General features: G+C 35.8%; 1 protein-coding gene across 8 annotated transcripts in view; it reads right to left on the reverse strand.

Annotated features, from left to right (window-relative positions):
• ADK (adenosine kinase) overlaps positions 1-22773 on the reverse strand; it is a 492673-nt gene that overhangs the window by 421555 nt on the left and 48345 nt on the right. For all 8 annotated transcript variants that reach the window (XM_025850596.2, XM_025850597.2, XM_025850593.2 and 5 more), the window contains one exon: positions 7345-7398. In XM_025850596.2, the coding sequence (XP_025706381.1) occupies positions 7345-7398 (54 nt within the window). The remainder of the gene's footprint in view (positions 1-7344; positions 7399-22773) is intronic.

The following is a 22773-nucleotide window of genomic DNA, read 5'->3' on the forward strand; positions in this document are numbered from 1 at the left end:
AATAAAGGCCAGCTGTTTTGTTGAATTTGGGTCTGATGTTTCCCTCACAATCAGATTCATGCATTTTTGTAGGAACGCTACACATGTGATAATCTGTCTTTCCCTGTGCATCGCATCAGGAAGCACATGATGTCAACTAGTACTCGAGATAATATTGAATGGCAAACATTTTTTCTTTTAATAGTTCTTATAATCAAATGTATAAAACTCATAATTTCACGAGTATTAACAAGATGAGGCTAATTTTTTAAGTTAACATTAAGAAAACTTTAAATAATACAGTTAACATTGGAAAGCACTACTACTATACATGTGACACATAAATTAAACCAAATTCAAAATGACATGGACTTAAAAGTAGCCAATAATAAAATAAAGGAAGTTCACTCCAGATTTCTTCCAAAGACTAATGGGAGATGGGTTAGTTATCTTTAAAGACTGAAAAGGTAACTGATCAGAAGATAAAAACTAGGGGCATCTGGGTGGCTCGGTCAGTCAGTTGAGCATCTGACTCTTGGTTTCGGCTCAGGTCATGATCTCAGAGTCCTGGGACAGAGTCCCTCCTCGGCTCTGCGCTGAAGCTCAGCACCGAGTGGCCTTGAGATTCTGTCCCCCTCACTCTCCCTCACCCTCTACTCCTTCTACCCCCTTGTTCTCTCTCAGAAAGAAACAAACTCTAATAACCCCCAGGAAAATATTTACATATTGATACAAAGTTTTTACTGACGTAAGAAAACATTATTACTATTTCAAGGACATAATATATGCTTTAAAGATAACAAAGGATGGATTTGTTATATTAATAAAACTAGTTCAATTCTACTCTTTTATTTTCTTTTATTTTTTTTAAAGATTTTATTTATTTGACAGAGACACAGTGAGAGAGGGAACACAAGCAGGAGGAGTAGGAGAGGGAGAAGCAGGCTTCCTGCGGAGCAGGGAGCCAGATGCGAGACTATCCCAGGACCCTGGGATCAAGACCTGAGCCCAAGGCAGACGCTTGATGACTGCGCCACCCAGGCGCCCCAATTCTATTCTTTTAAATAATATCTGATCTAAATTCAGTCAAGGTCAACAAATATAAAAATGAATAAAATGAATTTCTTTGTGCCACCATAATGCATGCCTGTGTTTGCATAAACTACATTACACTTTAACAGAATAATAAATATGTTTAGTATTAAGGAAGGGTTCAAAGATAATTATCCTACAGAATTGTTTAAAAGCTTATTCATGCAAGATCTTAACAATGACATTCAATTCTACTTGGTAAGTAAAATAGTTAAATTTTTCTACATGTGTTTTTTATTATGTTCACATAGCTAAATTTTTATAAATTCAAAGAGCACATATACTTTAGTGCTTTCCTATCTTCATTACTTATATTTTAGTCCCTAGTTATGGTTGATGTCAGTTTGCCCATTTTTCTAAATACCATCTTGGAAGCCAATCATATTCCCTCTGCCCTCAATCTAGAATGGAAAGTATCTTTGAAAAAGTAATTATACAATTTAATATTTAAATATAAAATAGTTTGGGAAACAAAGGAGAAAAAGCAGTGGCAGAAGAAATATACACACTCTTGCAAAGGGAAATCAGTAAGAGGATTTGTTAACAAAGAATTTTCTATACAAGAGCATAAATTTACAGAAATTATATATGTAAAAGATATTTCATACATTTCTTGTTGAATTTTGGGATCCTACTAAGTTATCTCTGCTCTTTCTACCAAGCAGAAATTTTGTCTCTTTTCAACAAGACAAAAAAAAAAAAAAAAAAATCCTTCAATGAACATCTTCTCACCCAATTCAATACTGAGAAACTAAAAAAACCATAAATTCAAAATTCAAACTCCAAAACATTTTTTTTTCCAAATCTTCCATTAGACTTTTTTCTAATCTCCTGTCTAACCTAACACAGAGCTACAGACCTAGAACTTGCAAGTATTTCTGGCCTTCCCAAACAAAAAAGCATAAAAGTTGCAGGAATGCTTGAGGAAGGTGGTTTCATTTCGCATGTACTATTAAAATTCAATATATACGAGGTAAGACATTTTTCTAAAAGCAATATTTTAACAAGAAAAACACTTGGAATTATTAGGATATAAAGTAAATTTTTACAATAAAAATTTAAAATCTATTCTAAATGTTTCAATCATTTTGCTAAATAATCAAACTCAAGTTGCAATCATAATGAAGTTCCACAGAGGGAGCTAGCATCACAAAGAATAAAGTTATAGTACACTGAACTTCAAGAAATGACCTAGTCATTTAGAAATATCAGATTTCCATTCATCAACGTGAACTCAGATTATCTAAGATTTTACCTTAGACATTAACAACCCCCCAAAATACAGTATTACCTACAAATTATGGCATATTTCTACTAAACCATATTAAAATTTATGAAATATAATATCCATCACAAGTACCTTTAACTACTTTGTGAAGTAGGTATGTTCATTTTAAATATTATTTCTCCCAAAAGAATAAATATTATTTTTCCTAAATCACTGAATTTAGCAAGGTACAAAGCAATAAAAATAGACCTGAAATCAAATCACAGTCTATCCTTTTCTACTATAAGACAAGTTATGGAGCCTGTTTCCCATAAAATGGGAATGATTATAATATTTACATTCTAGGATTGCTGTGAGGATTAAATTAAAGCACAAAAGTAACTGAAATAGGGGCGCCTGGGTGGCTCAGTCAGTTAAGCGGCTGCCTTCAGCTCAGGTCATGATCCCAGGGTCCTGGGATCAAGTCCCACATCAGGCTCCCTGCTCAGCGGGAAGCCTGCTTCTCCTTCTGCGTGCCGCTGCCCCTGCTTGTGCTCTCTCTCTCACTATCTCTGTTTCTGTGTCAAATAAAAAAAATAAAATCTTAAAAAAAAAAAGTAACTGAAATAAGGCCCTCTTTTCCTTGTTTTTTAATATATGTGTTATTTAATCATTCATACTTTCCAAAAATAAATCAGTAAGTATAGTTAGTAAAGAAAATGTTTTCAAGGACTGGATGAGCTGCTAATAAATACTAAAAGTATCCCCAAATCCGTAACATTCCCAAAAAGTCTGACTCAATCCTTAAGGGGATATAGACAGTGTTGGCATAACCCTTACACTATTTTTCAGGCAGAAATCTGTCTTCATTCTCAATATATTCCTATTTGGTGCAGACCAAAGAAAATAAGTATTCAACATATCAGCAGTTTCTGCTCTCTCCATCCCACAATGGCCCTAAAGAATATTTACCCCATAGATATTACATATTGAAATACTGTCAAGTAAATTGTTTACAACAAAGGATCAATGAACTACACTTAGACTAAAATGCTCTGGATAAAGTTTCAGGAAACACCTCACCCTTCCACCCAAAACATCAGAGACAGAGAACAAAATAATAATAATAATAATAATAATAATAATAATAATAAATTTTAAACAACAAAGAGAGAACAAAGAAGTCCATTAGCACTTTCTGCGTAAAGAATTTCAGGCTAGAAACTCAGAAACTATACAATGGGATTATTGAATAGACTAAAAGAAAAGTAGCTAATTAAAGAAATCATTTGCTTAATGAATAATAATAAAATAGCAAAGCACTAAAATAACCCTACCATGATATCTGAGAGGCAGCTACTCCAAGAGCAGAAGCCAGTTCGAGTTTGCATAAACATCACACTCACAAAAACTTACATCACACAAGTAACTTTATATAACCTTTTCATAGTTCAAAAACTTTTTTACATATATAATTTCATCTAAACCTCATTTAACATATTAAGACAAACATGGAATTATCACCATTTCACAAATAAAGACATTAAATTCAGAAAACTAAATGATTAATCCAAGCATGGTAAATTTTATACTTTGTCAACCAGAACTGTCTTTCCCAGCATTTCCTTCTCTGTATGGTTTCAGATTAGGATTAACCACAAAAAAAAAAAAAAAATTGTGTACAATCTGGCGGGTACAGTGAAGCAGCAGCTATCTTATTCTAGTTATTGGTTATAGGTAGTGAAAGAGAAGTCATTGAGTCTTGATAAAGCTATTGAGTTCTTTATAATCAGTTACTGAGTCTTGCAATTTTTTAATAAATAATCTTTTAATTAAAAAATAAAATACCCATAAAAGTACAAAGAAGAAAATAAAACTCATCCATAATCCAGTCACCCAAAAATCTACTATTTTGTAATTTCATTCTAGGATATGTATAAGCAAGCTTTTTCACCTACTTAATCATGATAGTAAATCTTTTCCTAAAAAGATTTTAATAACTGCATAATATTCCACAGAGTCACTTTAATTGCACAGGAAAAATAACATCATTTAAGACTAACCCAGTTGTACAGTAGCTCCCATTTTAAAATGGCTGGCAAAATTTGTGTTTTCTATAAAATGTGTATATATTAAATGTTAAGACACAAGTCACGCGGTCACTGATAAGGTTCTAGACCCCTTTCCACCACCTTTTTAATTGAAATAGTAAAGCAAAGAGTAACCTAGAGAATGTAATTTTTTATTGCTTTTTAAGCAGTGATAACAGAAAAGGTCTAATAATCTAAATGCATTTTTCTTGTTATAACACTATATACAATTTTCTTTTCCAAAGCAATTACATTAGATTAAAAATTTGAGCTATTAATCTACCATAAGACTATATACCCTGAAGAGATTTTCTAATAATTACTGCAAGTTTATGTTAAATATCTACCTTTCCCTCGCAGTCTCCGGTGTGACCAATGACACCCATTTCGCACACAGCTAGCAAAGACCAGGGACAATACTCATTTTCCTCGGAGTGAATGTAACACACAGCCAAAAAGGAGTAACTCCAATATAATCTTAGTGATAGATGTTAATTTATAAAATAATTACTATATAGCATATCCAAAGAGGAATAGAAATCTGTAAGAAGAATGATAAGAACAGGTATGTAACAATCAAATCCAGAAGATGTTCCAAGTAGCCTGAAAAAAAAAGAAAATCCTGGAAAAGGACATGTTATTGACACTGAACCAATATGTTTTATACTTGATACTGTTAACGAGACAAGATTGTACTCTCTAAGGTCTTTTTTTTTTTTTTTAAGATTTTACTTATTTGAGAGAGAGAGCGAGAGCAAGCATGAGCACACACATAAGCAGATGGGAGCAGCAGAGGGAGAAAGAGAAACAGACTCCCCACTGAGCAGGGAGCCCGAAGACTCTGGGATCATGACCAGAGCAGAAGGCAGTCATTTAACAGACTGAGCCACCCAGGCACCCCAATCCCTTGAGTTTTTAATTAGAATTCAGTAATACTTTTTTTTGGAATTAATTAATACTTTAACAGAGAGGAATTTATATCAGTCACTACCCTCATTGATTATACTTAGCAGTAAAGAAAGAAACTGAAAAAAATTTCTTGACAACCCACTATGGAGATTATTATCAAATGAGGATAGAACAAAATATGAAAATTGAAAAGCTAGCATAACAATGGGATATATCAACTGTAAGAACTCTTGAAGAAATCATCTCCCTACACATGGGTCTTACTATTTTAAGATTAACATTTATTACAATGTCTTCAATATGAAAGAAGAAATAAAATAATTTGAAAAAGGTTTTTAAAAAGTTTTAATAGTATTTTCAAAAATCATTATATAACCTTGAAAAACAATATTTTGTTGGGCGCCTGGGTGGCTCAGTTGGTTAAGCAACTGCTTTCGGCTCAGGTCGTGATCCCAGAGTCCTGGGATCAAGTCCCACATCAGGCTCCCTGCTCAGCAAAGGAGCCTGCTTCTCCCTCTGACCCTCCCCCCCCCTCATGTACTCTCTCTCTCCCTCTCATTCTCTCTCAAATAAATAAATAAATCTTTAAAAAAAAAAAAGAAAAAATATTTTGTTGTGTGGACTTTTTGAGTATAGTTGACACACAATGTTACATTAGTTTCAGCTGTACAACATAGTGATACAACACCTTTGTATGTTTTTCTATTCTCATCACAAGTGTAGCTACCATCTGTCACCACACAATGGTATTACGATATCATTGACTATATTCCCTATGCTGTACCTAAAAATAATAGTCTTGAAGGGCCCTAGCAAAAAAAAGTTATTCTCCATACAGATGTATACAAATTGAAGACTGTATTAAACTAAACCATAAGGGACCTGAGTTCAATGTTAAAATATCTTTAACATTAGGGAGTGTCAAACATTAGAGAAATCCCCAAGCAAGCATGTGAAATTCACCAATATATTTATTAATTAGATGGAACCTTAAGTATTATCAAGAATAAGTGTGGTCCAATGTGAAGGTGTATAGCCAGCCACAGATTCCTCAAATTCTTAATTCTACAGTATTATCTGACATTAGGTGTTTGCAAAATAATTAAGGTCATCAGAACTTTCTTACTATACAATGGGAAAAAGAAAGTAGACTAGAAGATAGAAGCATACAAATTCGTTTTTAGGGGTCCTCTTTGGATAATATCATGATATGAAAAGATTAAGAAGAATTTTTAAAATTCCCAAACCTGTCATTTTTAAATAAACCTCAAAGTTCCTATGAAGTAATAATCTTTTAAATACTACAACAGAGCAGAAATACAGCCATGGAGGGATCCCGGAATCATACTGTTCAAGTTATTTTTACCTGAAAGAACCCTAAGAACATTAAAATTTTTAAAAGGAACAAAATTTTGTTCATATTTCAAACTTCATATTTAAAGTGTTTTGCCTAATGCCAACCAATACTAGGCATTTACCTTTTCATAAAGAAACAAAATTTTATTTCTCCATCTTAAGCATGAGAGTGGGGAAGTCAACTGAGTAAAAGCCGAAATTAACAACAATTTAATATTTTATCTGGGGAAAGATCATGAAATTACATATTTCCCAATATACCCTTAGTCTAGATGATGGAATACAATACTACATGTTTTAACGTGCATGCAGGAAAAACTATTTCCCATGTTAACTGTTTGTAAGGTAAATTTATCCTAATCTTACTAGAATCAAGGTCATAGTGTTAATTACATCTTTATATTTTATATAATTTTATTTTATTTTATTTTTTTAAAGATTTTATTTATTTATTTGAGAGAGAGAGAGAGAGAGAGAGAATGAGAGAGAGAGCACATGAGAAGGGGGAGGGTCAGAGGGAGAAGCAGACTCCCCACCAAGCAGGGAGCCCGATGCGGGACTTGATCCAGGGACTCCAAGATCATGACCTGAGCCGAAGGCAGTCGCTTAACCAACTGAGCCACCCAGGCGCCCTTTATATTTTATATAATTTTAAAAACCAGATTGTTTACATACATCTCCATAGAGTAAACTAGGGTTTAATGTACTTACAATTCCTTGTGTTTGTCTTCAGCCAAGATTTGGTCATTTGGCTTAAGAGAATACCTGTAACACAAAAAACAAAAAAATACTGGTCATATAAACATAGAAATATGTTTGCCTCATGGACATCTCACTATGGTTATCAACATACAGTCAGTTAACCCCTATCAAACAAGCACTACCACAGTGTTACAAGTCTCTGCCTTCACTGATAAAACATTAATGCCTAAGTTCTTTGTTCTGTTAATCACTTCCACAGACACCTTCCAAAGAACTGAAGTAGGATCAACCTGACCTTCGAAAACACAAGGTATCTTCAGTAGTCGTCTGTAATGAATAATCTGTGGTGTTACATTCATCCAACAGTTCAAAATTCAAGAAACTACCACAATAAGTATGTAAGAGTTCACAAAACAACATGCAGTTATTTATTCATTAAAAACATAGTAAAAATCTATGTACCACACTATGTCCTAGGTAGTGTGACATAGAAGGAAAAATAAGTTTTGGAGTTCCTTGACTAAACCACTTATTAGCTTAATGACCACAGGCAATTATTTCATTTAAGTCTCACTTTCCCTGTCTATAAAACAGAGGTTGCTATAAATACTAGAACAGGTATCTTCCAAATTACCATATATTTGTCGTGCTAAAGGTAAACAGATTTCTGAAGAGTACACAGAAAAAAAATAAACAACAGATGGCAATTCCTGAGTCTTCAATTTCCACTTGTATTCAACCCTTTCCTAAAAACTAAGCTGCCTGACAATGAGTCAGAGGTCCAAGTGGAAACATGCAGATTCTCCTCTCTCGCCTCTCACAAGTACCTTTACCCACTCTACAAAAACAATGGCATCTTGAATAGAACTGTACTGCAATGGCTGGGGTATATAAAAAGCTCTTTTAAGTGCTAAACAAGAAATGAATGGTTCATAATATTTTTGTCTGCAAAGCCTCTTTAAGTGAAATACCATAGAACTGACTACAGGGATCACTGTTTGATACATTATTTCTGTAGAGAATGAAGCTACAAATTATAAATGGGGAACCGTGTGTCACAGGATGCTCTATTTTCAGATATATTATGGAATGGGGCACAAGTTGATTATACTTTTCTTTAAAAAGTTTATCTTTTCCAACCCATGTACATGATCGAAGAATGCATTAGTTGTCAGAAGAGTCCTGTGAAGCAAAGCTACGAGAGTTTCCAATAAAAAACATAAGTGTCAACTTATTCCCTCCAAGCAACAAATTTAAAACAAGGTTCCTTGTCTTTTTTTTTTTAAGATTTTTTATTTTTTATTTGACAGAGAGAGACACAGTGAGAGAGGGAACACAAGCAGGGGGAGTGGGAGAGGGAGACGCAGGCTTCCTGCGGAGCAGGGAGCCTGATGCGGGGCTCAATTCCAGGACCCTGGGATCATGACCTGAGCCAAAGGCAGACGCTTAACGACTGAGGCACCCAGGCGCCCCAGTTCCTTGTCTCTCATTTATCTACTGAGGATTATCAGTAGATATATCAGAACATGGTTGTCACAGAAACACAAGTCAAATCATTTATGTGAACTGAAAAATGAAGCCAGACTTTTTTTATCATGAAAGTAAATCTGATTTGTTTGACAATGCAGAACAATTTTACCAATGATTCCAAGGCAGACAATGGTCTTCAACTGAATGAATGATTTTGACTAAAACATGTTTGAGGCACTCAATAAAAACATTTTATCAAGAAAAATCCTTTTGACATAGGTATATTGAAATCAACAATATTTAACTTTCCCTAGCATCTCCTAAAATGTTGAGGTAAACATACGCCTATAAGTAAAATACTAACAGATACAATTACTAGCTATTTAGGAAACCTTAATAAAGGCTTTTTTGGTGTATTTCCTAGAACTGCATGTCTCTAATGTCTCTAATGACCGGAAAGTCAGGTGGTTTCTAATTCTTTGCTTCTAACAAAACTGAAAAAGGACCTAGTAAAATAATCAGCTGATAGGCAAATAAAAATAATTTTTGATGATAGATAATTTGATAATAGAAAAGCTGAAACGAGTGATATGGCTGAAATAAAACTGCTCAATTACCATCCAATTAATTATGTGAACACATCTCTCAGCACTTCCACCTGTCAGGGAGCAAGAATTTCTCATCCCTTTCTCAGGGAACAAGAACTCCTGTCCCCTTCAAGGTCCTTCTAGCTGGACTAAGAATCAAATTGACAGATTAACAGGAGAAAATCAAGTTTAATAGGCGTACACACGGGGAATCCACATAGACATGGAAATCCCAAAGACAGTCAAACAAAATGAGGTATATTTATCATTCTTAAATAAGGAGAAGTGGGTGGGAGCCTGGGATTTCAAGGAAAGGAATGCACTTTACAAGGCGATAAGAGATGTTTGGGGAGGGGGGCGCCTGGCTGGCTCAGCTGGTTAAGCATCTGACTCTTGATTTTGTTTCAAGTCATGACCTCAGCATGGTGAAATGGAGGGCTCCCCGCTGAGCATGGAGCCTGCTTAGGTTTCTCTCTCTCTCCTTCTCCCTCTGCACCTCCCTGCTCTCCCACTCTCTTTCTCTCTCTCTGTCTCTCTCTCCCTCCCTCTCTATTAAAAAAAAAAAGATATGTGGTAATTAGATGTTTGCGCTATCATATAAATGTGTTGCTCAGATATAATTTATTGCTGCTAACAATCTTATTCTGGGAAAGATCCCCAATTTAGATTCTTCTGTACGGTTAAGGGAGGGACAATAGTTTCTCATGACCCCACAGGGTCTCAAGTGCCTTCAACTCAAAATAATCCACATGCCAAAGTGGCACATTCTGAGGGGGGAGCCTATCCTGAACCTCTTCATATTTCTAAAAGACAAAAAGGGAAATAAAAATGATGCTGAGCAACACTGAGTATTATTATCCAAGAAAAGTTGAACTAAATGAAAAAAACTAGATTTGTTTCACCCACCTAATTAAAAGATGCATTTCCAATAAAATGTTTTGTTTAATAATTAACAAAATTTTAATACATTTATGTTGTTTTACTAAGTATATTTTAATTATAATTTAATGACTAGGAGGTATTTTAAAATTCATTTATATGCATAAAAATATATTACCTTCATAATATATGCATAGCATATTACATAAAAAGATAATTCATGCAAAAAATACATTACATAAGGATAAAATCTGGTGGTAAAAAGTCTAACAGAAATACAAATTTAAACAGAGAAAGGAATATGAAATTTTTCAGTAGTAAGAGCTTGTGTCTTTTTATAAATGGATGATGGTAAAAAAAATTTTTTAAATAAATGGATAATGTAGGTATCAAACCCCTACAGTATTTAGAGTCCACTAAAAGAATGTTTATCAGTTTTATTTAACATTACAATAAAAAATCATAAATATTAACCTGAGTGTGGAAGTTTATTAAAGTTCATTAAAACATTTTTATGAAAATTAAGAAATTTGAAACCAGTGGATTTGATGATATCTATGTCTTAGCAAAGTGTTTTGGACATAGACAATAGCAACTCAATCAATGTTACTTTCCCTCTCCAGCTGGCTAGTGATAGAGAATAACAAACATTTCTTGCACTTAAGGACCTCAAGATTCAGTAAGTGAATCAGAATAAAAATAACTGCTTGTGGTATGATAAGGTTACAATAAAGTGAAGCACAATGTACAGTGTTCAAACAAAACACTGAGTGACAAGTCTCCTTCCTAAGAGAATCAAAAAAGGGACAGCTTTTACCTGTTCCCCAACTTTGCCTTCCTTCCCCACTTCGTCTCTTTTCTCTGTTCCTTTCCCATTAAAACAAAACAAAATAAAACAAACAAAATACCCTTCCCTTTAAAAGTCTCAGGATGGGAATGATGAAGGAAGCCAGAAAGAATAAAAAGGGGGGGGTCCACATAGGCAAGAAGCAAGCAAGGAAGGATAGCCTGATTTTCATCAAATCACCAAAAGGGAAATTTTACTCTCCTAATTCACAGAGTACCTCTCCAGCTCCTCAAGAATAAATGTGCAAGATCCATTCTGAACTATTCTCCAAGCAAATTAGTTCCCTAATCCCGAACTCCAAAGCAGTTACTCTTCCCATAGCATCTCTCTCATCTGATTTCCCCCTACCCCAAACCAGGCAACTTTTCATCGTATCTCAGTAACTTTCATTTTTCTTCATCTTTGCTGAGGTTTTTTTTAATCAATTTAATCTTCCTTATCTCTTCCTTGACTCTTGCACACTGCATTTTAGGAAACTGGACCATATATAAATATCCAAAGTTAGCCAAAATGCAAGGTTTGAGGAAACAGTACCCAATACTATCCTCACTTCTGACACCAACTGCAAGTTCAAGAGGTTCCCAAAACCACCCTTTGATTTGGTAATTCATTAGAAGGACTTACAGAACTCACTGGAAACTATTATACGCATGGTTACAGATTACAAAGAAAGGATACAGGTCAAAGTCCAAGGGAAGAGCCCTGTGGAGCAGTGTCTGGGAGGGTTCCAAATGCAAAGCCTATTCTGGCATCAGTATTGACAATACAGCACATGGCTGTTATGTGACAATGTAGTATGCAGGACTGCCAACAAGGGAATTTCACCCAAGCTTCTGGGTCCAGATTTTTTATTGGGGCTTCATTACGAAGGCATGACTGATCAACTAACTGCCCAAGTGGTTTAACTTCAGTCTCCGGGTCAACTGATATCAGATGACCCAAAGCCTAACCCTAATCATGTAACTGGTCACTCTGTGGGTGTAGCCAGCCCTTATCCTAAACAACACAACACTTCCATCAGGTATGATGTAGATTACCTCCCAGAAATCAAGGGTAAAGTCCAGACATCTCTTTGGACAAGGCTGAAATCTTTACTACACATATACTTATGTATGTTTATTTATTTACATATGTCCATAAATACACTGACGTGTATGTACGTGTATTTCTTTATTCATAAACTTCTATCTAGATCTACTTTTTGCAAAGAACTTTCCCTTATTAATACTCACTCTACTCAATTTCAGTTGGTTAATAACTATATGAAATGCCACTAGAATAACCTATAGTTATTATCTATCTCTCTGCCTAAATAATATTCTAACTTTTAAAATGGAGCATTGATTTAGTTTGCAAATTAAAAAAAAAGGCCCTAGTAGAGAGAAGTGATGTGTTCCTCCATGCAATTTAAATACAATTCCAAAGCTCATAAACTATAACCAAACGCTTTACTTATATAGATGGTTATTCATAAGGGAATAAAAACTTCATTTATTTTTTTAAAGATTTTGTATATTTATTTGACAGAGAGAGAAAGACAGCAAGAGAGGGAACGCAAGTAGGGGGAGTGGGAGAGGGAGAAGCAGACTTCCAGCCAAGCAGCAAGCCCGACACGGGGCTCGATCCCAGGACCCTGGGATCATGACCCGAGCCAAAGGCAGATGACTGAGCCACCTAGGCGCCCCTAAAAACTTTATTTTAAGGTGTTTACAAAACACCTTAAAAATGTACACAAAGAAACAGTACACACCCATAATTGTAAAAATGTTTTAACTAAGAAATACCTCAGATTTATTTTGAAAGTAAGTATAAATTATAAATGTAAAGGTAAATATATCAGGACCATAACCCCTACTAAAAAAGTGAAGCTATTTCTCACTGAAATGTACAGTTGAATGTTTATTTACATGTGGAATTATAATTACACGTAGTTCTCATTTTCATTTAGTATGTCCTGTTCTGCCAATCTAACTGTGCTGTTGACAGAAGATACAGTGTTTTTAATCTATCACATTTAACTTACTCTCTAAACGTTCAGTTTTATATTTTTTAAGTAGGCTCCAAGACCAATGTGGGGCTTGAACTCACAACTCTGAGATCAAGAGTCACATGCTCTACCTCCTGAGCCAGCCAGGTGCCCCTCAATGTTTTAAATTAGTAAACGTCAAGGGGAAAATTCAACGTAATAGGAATTAGAAAGTAGAGGGCTATACCTCAACTTTATACCCAAATGATAGTTAAGTACAGCCTATTTTTAGTTGGGTTTTGTTTCCTAAAGACATGATTAGATAGATGTTCTGCTTTTATATGCATTTCTTAAATTCAAACATAAACACGGCCCCTAAAAAGCCAGAGACTTCAAAATGGTATAGTGGCAGTTCTCAATCTTTTTTCTGCCTAAATTTACCAGGGGATAAAGACAAGCACTTAACTCCAATCAGCAAAAGATAAGGAAGCTGGAGAGAATATAGGGAAGCCTTCTTTATCTGCCTCTAGCCTCCACAGACAACCTCTGAGTGAAAGAACATTAGAGTAAAAGTCTAAGGCCTGTGTTACTGTCCTGATTCTGCCATTAATTAGCTTTTTGAAGTGGGCAAGCCATTTAATTTCTCTAAGGATGAAACTACCTATGCCACAGGGTTGCTATGTGGGTCAAATAAGATAATACACGAAGTGTTCAAGTGCCAGCACATAAACATGGAATAAATACTCACCTCTCCCCCCTTCCTTGTAATGCTTCCACCTCTGTAAAATGACTAATTCAATTAGCTCAAATAGGAAGGGAAGGAAGTTTGAAGTGTTCACATGGGGGCACCTGGGTGGCTCAGTTGACTGAGTGGCTGCCTTCGGCTCAGGTCATGATCCCGGGGTCCTGGGATCGAGCCCTGCGTCCGGCTCCCTGCTCAGTGGAGAGCCTGTTTCTTCCTCTCCCTCTGCCTGCCACTCTGCCTACTTGTACGCTCTCTATTTTCTCTCTCTGTCAAATAAATAAATAAAATCCTTAAAAAAAAAAAGTGTTCACGTTTTGAACCAACTGCATAACTACAAATTTCCATCAAGAAAACATCAGTGTTGTGTACAAGTATGTCAATGAGCATTATTTATGGAAAAGTAAAATTGTAAGCAAATACTACAGAAAGTAGATTTAGATCAGTAAATTATAGCACGATGGGGAAATGGTTCAAGATTAAGTTTAAAAAAAAAAAGGAAAATGGCAATATACTCCCAAAATATTATATAGATTACAGATTATTTTTATTCTCCTCTTTGTGCTTTTTTGAAATGTAAATAATAAGCAAATTACTTTTGAAATTAGAAAAAAAACATTAAAAACAAATACATATAGCACTTAAGAAGCACATAATATTCATCTGGATGTAATTTTCACTTAAATTTTTCAACCAATGAACATTTAAGCCTCCAAAGATAAGTTCAAAACTTTTCTTGTATAAAGTTTTTTTAAATAAATTTGATTTAAATATTTTTATTGTATAAATATGGACAGCAACAGGTGACAAGTGGATAGGAAGAAAGGGAGAAGGAAGAAAAAGAGGAAGAGGGAAAGGAGAGAAATAAGGGAAGAGGGAGAAGGAGGATTAATTTCCTTCATCCCTGTCTGAGCTGCTAAAGGAAGACACACTTGAAGCAAAAAAGAATAAAATCCAGGAATGGCATTCCCACCATCGGTAATGGGAAAATGGCACTGTTACTTAGGTTTATAATTAAATATCAGAACACAAAAATAAAATGTATTAATACATAATAGATAACCATTAAGATATGCTAGAACAGCAGTAGTGTGCAACTAACAGTAATAAAGGTTGGGCCTTAAGACTGAAATAATCATCATTTACTCAAATGTGCTTTCCTTGAAGATTAGCATAACATAAAATTTCAGACCTAGGAAGGTCCTTGAAGATACTGTGAAGTCCAGAAACAGCCCAGTCATAAATGAAATGGCAAACCCAGTGTCACACAAAGAGTTAATGCCAAGCTAAGATTTGCTACATAGCAGGATGACAATAAGATATTCCATAAATACTTGCAACTAAGATTGCCCTCTGAGAATTAAACAAGTCAAATTTCAAGACATCTATAAATATTACCACATGGTCCAAAGAATCCTAATAGTAGCATGCAAAGTTTTATAGAATTAGCAGATTCAATCAGATAGACAAGTGTGGGTGTGTCAAGTTTTAAAAAACATGTTTAATTAGCCCTAGCAATTAAAAAGTAAACATATCAAAATATATTCAAAAGGGAGGCCAAAAGTGTTAATCACCACAGCACTGTTTCAGACTATGGCTGAAATTTAAGAGGCTTACAAAGAAACAGATTAAAGGGTAAACCACAGGGTTAGAGAGAAAATAATAGCAAAAAGTTACAAGGTTTATGAAAATAATATTTTAAATTCTCATTAGTAAACTAAATGAGGATTATAACTCAATCACAGAAGGCTGAAGAAAAAGAATTAAACCAGATTTACACTAAAACAAATAGAACTATGCTCTTTGTATTGTTAAATTTTTTTCTTATGTTTTTATTTTAAAAAATAATTGATAGGGGCGGCTGGGTGGCTCAGTCATTAAGCATCTGCCTTCGGCTCAGGTCATGATCCCAGCGTCCTGGGATCGAGCCCTGCATCAGGCTCCCTGCTCAGCAGGAAGCCTGCTTCTCCCTCTCCCACTCCCCCTGCTTGTGTTCCCTCTCTCACTGTGTCTCTCTCTCTCAAATAAATAAATAAAATCTATTAAAAAAAAAAGAACAAATTGTAGGGACTTGCCCTACCAAACATCAAGATTTATTATAAAGCTGTAGTAACGAAATAAAGACAGAACTGCATTAGTTCAAGGACAAACAGACAAGCTGAAAAAGAATTGGGATAAATAAAATAGATAAATAAAAATTGGCATTGTAGATCAGTGGGTAAAGAATGGACTATCCACAATACAGTGATATAACAGTTGATTTCCCTTAAGAGGAAAAAAATATATATATAACTGGATCCCTAATTTACATCATAAACAAAAAATCAATTCAAGTCAATTGAAGACCTAAATATACAAATCAATATTAAAACTTCTACAAGAAAATATTTCAAAATAGCTTTATAAAGAAATAACTACAAAAGTGTCAGAGCATTTCATAATTAGTTTTTGTTTTTTTTAAAAAAAATTTTTTTTTTTTTAATTCATGAGAGACAGAGAGAGAGAGAGAGAGAGAGGCAGAGGGAGAAGCAGGCTTCCCGCCGAGCAGGGAGCCCGATGCGGGACTCGATCCCAGGACCCCGGGATCATGACCCAAGCCGAAGGCAGACGCTTATCCATCTGAGCCACCCAGGCGCCCTCATAATTAGTTTTAAAGCAAAACAATTACAGCTTTTAACCTTACATATGGAGTATCACTTGACACTCCAAATATTGTTTTACTTCAAACCTAATATACATTTATTTACTGAAATAATTCATCTTGATTTATACAAATAATCCAGTTGTAAATTTCTGGTATTGAATAATCAGCACTGAAATTTACAACCAACTATTACAACCTTGAGTATTTTTGGAGTGAATATTACGTAGTCTTTCATTCATGCTTACATTAATCAAGACCTACCTAAGGTCTGTACGACTGCATTATTAAAGATTTAGATTGGTAAGAAAAACATATTTCCTCAACCACTCTAACCTCCCTTCTTAAAACTATTTTCATTTCTAGTGATGATTTTTACTTCCCAATTACCATGTCATTAATTCTCTTCATACCTCTTTACTTCCGTGGCATTTATCTAGTGTCAGGAAAAATCCAAACCTGTCATGTATTCCTTTGCTTCCCTTTAAATATACTTCTTCCTTTACTCTCCATAATTAGGTCAACACTCATCTGGAAGTATTTCTATATTCCACATTTTATCCTCCCTCACACCCTGTGTGTCCCTTCAATATGCTAGAAAATATTATTTTCAATAACCTACTTCCTACCTCGTTTCCTACTTATTTTCAGTTATTGTATTTTGGCAAATTGGACACATCAAAACTGACTAACTTAATTCTGCTTTTTTTTCAATTAGATAAAGATCCTACGTTTTTTTTTATTCCAGGGGAAAAAACTGGCTTTATAAACTTTAAATAAACAATAGGATATTCTAGAAGAAGTTTAATTTTTAAGTACAAATAATTATCTAATTGTTATTTCAGAATGACGGCAACGCTTGTTCTATTCCGGAAACAAGTCAATTGTAGGCAACATGTCAACTCTCAACACAAGAAGTGCATTGTTTTTGAAACTAAGTCAAGAAGAGAATTGTTGAGTGTTTCAATCTCTCACACAGGACTTATAATCTACTCTAATGCACTAAATAAAACTAAACATTAGGGCACCTGGGTGGCTCGGTCGGTTAAGCGTCTGCCTTGGCTCAGGTCATGATCCCAGGGTCCTGGGATTGAGTCCCGCATTGGGCTCTGTGCTCAGTGGGGAGTCTGCTTCTCCCTCTACCCCTCACCCCTATTTGTGCTCTCTCTCTCTCATGCTCTCACTCTTAGAAAAAATATATTAACAATTTTTAGAGCTAATTACACATATTTTTCTCACCTATACACTACTGAAGGAAAACACAATTTCACTGAGTTTATTTATAAACCTTTACATATCTACCATAATTTACACCAAAAAAATCTGGATATATAATTGAATTTTTCACTTCCAAATTAATACTTCCATAGTAAGGTAGCAGAAAATAATGAATACAAATTTTACAATCAAAACAAATCTGTATTTCAAATCTCTGTACAATGACTTACGTGTTTTTTGGACATGAACAAATTTCTTAAGATCTAAATTATTCTTTTAGCGATACCTACCTCATAAAGTTTTCAAGAGGACTAAACTGATACCATATACACCTACTACATGCTGAATAAATGTTATTTTTATCAGATAATAATTCTTAAAATTTATTATATTCTTATTTTTCTCTATACTCTTAAATGCTTTTCAGATGGATCGTCCATGGTCCTTTTTTTTTTTTTAAGATTTTATTTATTTATTTGACAGAGAGAGAGAGCTGCAGGCAGAGGGAGAGGGAGAAGCAGGCTCCCCACTGAGGAAGGAGCCCGACGTGGGGCTCGATCCCAGGACCCTGGGATCATGACCTGAGCCGAAGGCAGACAGACGCTTAACCCTTAACCCTGAGCCACTCAGGCGCCCTATCCATGGCCCTTCTTTAGATTCAACTCTTTGTGGTGCTCAGTCCAACATGCAAAGATCATTAGCATATGATGGTTCTGATTCTTTAAAAAACTGCTCTGGACAAACACATTATATGCAAAATATATCTAAAGGCAAAAAAAAGAAAGTATCAATTTCCTCATTAACTTTAAATAATGAACACTTAAAATCCCACTTCATTGCTTTTTAAAGATTTGAGAGAGAGAAAAGGGGGGGGCATACACAGGGGTTGGGGCAGAAGAAAGAAGAGGAAGAATCTCAAGCAGACTCTTGGCTGAGCATGGAGCCTGAGGTGGGGCTCAATCTCATTACACTGAGATCATGACCTGAGCCAAAATCAAGAGTTGGCCACTTAACCAACCAAGCTACCCAGGCACTCCTAAAATCCCACTTTAAAAAGGACTTTCCATAAAAATTTTTTTTCAGGCAGATGCTATTTCCCAAGTACCTAACATGTACCCAGCACTATGCTATCATGTACCAAAAATACAGTGTAGTTCCTTTACACAAAGAGTTTACTGTCTATATAACAAGATTTACTAAGATATTTTCCCTAATTGTGTCTCTCCCCAACAATGTTTCTAAACCCTGCATGCAAGGCTTATACTATGGATATTTAATTATAAACCTAGTATGGGGGCTCCTGGGTGGTGCAGTCAGTTAAGTGGCCAAATCTTGATTTCGGCTCAGGTTGAGATCTCTGGGTCGTGGCATCCAGGCCTGTATCAGGCTGAGTGCTGAGCACAGAGATTTCCCTCTGCCCCCTCCCCCCGCTCATGCCCACACTCTCTCTCTCAAAAATAAATTAAAAAAAAAAAAAAAAACCTGAGCTTCCTTTCGATAAGAAATTAGGAAGCAGGAAGCAGAAGACAATAAGAGAGCCAAGAAATCAAAGGAAACTGTAAATTAAAGGAAAAAAGCTGTCTTTTATTCTATACACTGCTTGCTTGAAAAATTATAAGATCACATAAATTATATACATTATTAAAAACTTAGGGAATAAAGCCAGCAATCAACAACAAAAAACAATTTGAAAAGTAAATAATCATTTATTTAAATAATCATTTATTTATCCAGTGATTGCTCTACAAGGTAGAAACCACGCCTACTCACTTAAAATTCCCAAAACCTGGCATGTAGTTATTAATTCATATAATGTTTTAATTATCAATTAAAACAAATTATAATTTAAAATTAATTTAATCTAGTTAAGAAGTAAAGGTAGTTAGTGTGACATGGTGGAAAAGGAAATGAATAAGGGTCAAGAGATATGGATTCCATCTTAGGCTTATACTGCTAACTATAATCATGGGCAAAACAGGGAACTTCTCTGAGCCTGTTCCTTGGTTGTAAAATGAGTAAAGAGATTAAGTTCTCTCCAAATTCCAATCCATCTCAAAAATTCTATGAATCTGTAGTTATATATTTCCTGCTACCATACATATAATAATTGTGAAATATTACACACACACACACACAAACACACATACACCCCTTGGACTTCCACTTAAATATGGCAGAAAGACTATCTATTCTGACTTCCAAAACTGTTAAAATAATAATAAAGGTACAAAAAAAAAAAAAGGTAAAGATCTACAGGATCTAAAAGAATAGTAATATAAGCATTAATGGCCACGAGGGTTCTACAAATCTTTAGAAAAAGGAGAGCAGGGGGGCCTGGCTGCCTCAGTCAGTAGAGCGTGCGACTCTTGACCTTAGGGTTGTGAGTTCGAGCCCTACACTGGGTATAGAGATTACTTAAAAAATAAAATCTTTTAAAAAAAGAAAAGAAAAGAAAAATGAAAGCGAACGAGGAATTTAGCTGAGCTGAAAAAATTAAAATCTCAATTGCAACTGATAGAAGCTATATATATATGAAAGGCAAGCCTTGTCTATCTACCAGGAGAAGCCCTAAGTCTCAGAGGAAATGGATAAGACATGGAGCTAAAACTAGAGAAACAGACTACCATCTCACCAAAACAACTTACAATTCCTAAAATAAATTAAGAGATTTCTTCTCTGAAGAAACCAAACAGAAGCATCTCTTAACTAAGAGACAACAGGCAAAACAGGAGAGATAGGGAGGGACAGATCAAACCATCTGCTTAATTCTGGTACCTTTAGCCCTTTTACCCTGTCCAACTCTAAGAATAAAGCAGCCAGGCTTGGAAGACTTTTCTGTGAAGAAACTGAACAGACTCAGAGAACAGCCTTCCAGACATTAATTTAGGGGTCACCCCCTAAAAATAGGCTTTTAGTATAAATCAAGTATAATCAAGCCACAATAAAGTCTCATTAGTCAACAAGCCCAACCTATGCATACCAACCTTTCAATAAGGTTTTGAATGTGGGGTATGGGCCGTGTGTGTGTGTGTGTGTGTGTGTGTGTGTGTGTGTGTGTGTTTGAAAAAAAAATTTTTTTTTGCTTTATTTATTAGTGTTCTTTGGCTATGTAACAAATTCACCCAAAACTTGGCAAATTAGGGGCACCCGGGTAGATCAGTCGGTTAAGCATCCAACTCTTGATCTTGACTCAGGTCATGATCTCAGGGTTATAGGAGTAAGCCCCATTCTGGGCTCTGCACAGAGTCTGCTTGAGATTCTCTCCCTCAGCCCTGCCCTACCTGCCCCCCAACACCTGCTCAAGCACGCTCTCTCTCAAATAAATGAATAAAAGTAAAATCTTTTTTTAAAAAAAGTTTAAAAAGGGGGTTCCTGAGTGGCTCCTGGAGGCACGGTAGGTTAAGCATCTTGCCTTTGGCTCAGGTTGTGATCTCAGGGTCCTGGGATCAAGTCCCATGTCAGGCTCCCTGCTCAGCGGAAGCCTGCTTCTCTCTCTCCCTGTGCCTGTCATCCCTGCTTATGCTCGCTCTCACTCTCTCAAATAAATAAATAAAACTTAAAAAAAAAAAAAAACTTGGCAGATTAAAACACTTCTCATCATCCCACACAGTTTTGAAGGGTCAGGAATCCCGGAGCGGCTTAGCTAACTGATTCTGGCTCCAGGTCTCTCATGAGGATACACTCAAGCTGTCAGCTAGAGCTACAAGTCATCTTAGGGCTCAAAAGAGGATGGAGAATCCACTTCTAATCTCGCGTACATAGCTGCTGGCAGGTCTCCATTCCCCACTGGCTGTAGACCAGAGACCTCTCATCTCCAGCCACGTGGCTCTCTCCATAGTGTGAGTGATTGTCAAGACATGGCAGCTAGCTTCCCCCAGAATGAGTTATCCAAAAGAAAGAAAAAGTGTGTGCACAAACAAGTCAGAGAACACCCAAGATGGAAACCACAGTCTGACCTATCTGTCAAGTAGCATATCATCACACTTCTGCTGTATGCCATTCCTTACGTAGTTCAGCCTGGTACAGTGTGGGAGGGGACCACTCAAGGGAATACCAGGAGAAGGGGGAATCACTGGGAGCCATCCTGGAGGCTGCCTATCACAGGGTGTCCTCTCCCCTCCTCTCTCCCACCAAGGATCCCTGCCTCTTGTTTTTCATATCCATGTGTAGTGCCCTCCCCCATTATACCAGGTTTGGTATAATTTCTGTATGACCAATAGCATATGGCAAAAGTGACAGCATGTCACTTCTAAGATTAGGTTATAAAAGAGATTAGTTTCCATCTAGGGAAAATGATTCTCTCTCTCTCAAATCATGTATTAGTCCATCAGATGAGGAACTGAGGCCCTCAGTTCAAAAGCTCTTAAGAAACTAAGGCCAGCCAATAATGAGTCAGCTGGGAAGCAAGTCCTCCAGCCACAGTTGAGCCTTGAAATTACTGCCACCCTGGCCAAGAGACTGGAACTTGATCAAAGACATTAAGGAAGAACCACCCAGTTACACCACACTCTCAAATTCTTGACCCTCACAAACTGAGAGAGACACTAAATGTTACTTTAAGCAGTCAACTTTGGGGGTAACATGTTACACAACAATAAATAACTTTATTAAAGCTATTTTTTTTAAGATTTATTTATTTGAGAGAGAGAGTACGAGCAGGGGGAAGGGCAGAAGGACAAGCAGACTCAGCACTGAATGGGGAGCCGGCTGATTCCAGGACCCTGAGATCATGACCTGAGCTGAAGCCAGACACTTAGCCAACTGAGCCACCCAAGGCGCCCCAAATGCTTTTTTAAAAAATTATAAAAAACAAATCAGAATTGTTATAAAAATCTTAAACTGTACATAATGTTGAAATAAAAGTACCTACCCTAGCCAATCTACCCTCCCATAACTGTTACTGTTTACAACATATCCTTTCATATTTTTTCTTATTCCTATACAAATAAATGGAATGAACTTTTTAACGGTTTACCCTTAAATATGAATAGATGGCCAAAGATCACCTAATATTGGAGGAAAGTCTCCATCGTGAAGGAGAAAGACTACAATAAATACTCAGAAAAGAGCAATCCACAAAAAAACTGA

This window comes from Callorhinus ursinus, unplaced genomic scaffold, assembly GCF_003265705.2.
Source record: "Callorhinus ursinus isolate GAN/ISIS: 27379988/994484 unplaced genomic scaffold, GSC_fseal_2.0 scaffold31, whole genome shotgun sequence".
NCBI lineage: Eukaryota > Metazoa > Chordata > Mammalia > Carnivora > Otariidae > Callorhinus > Callorhinus ursinus.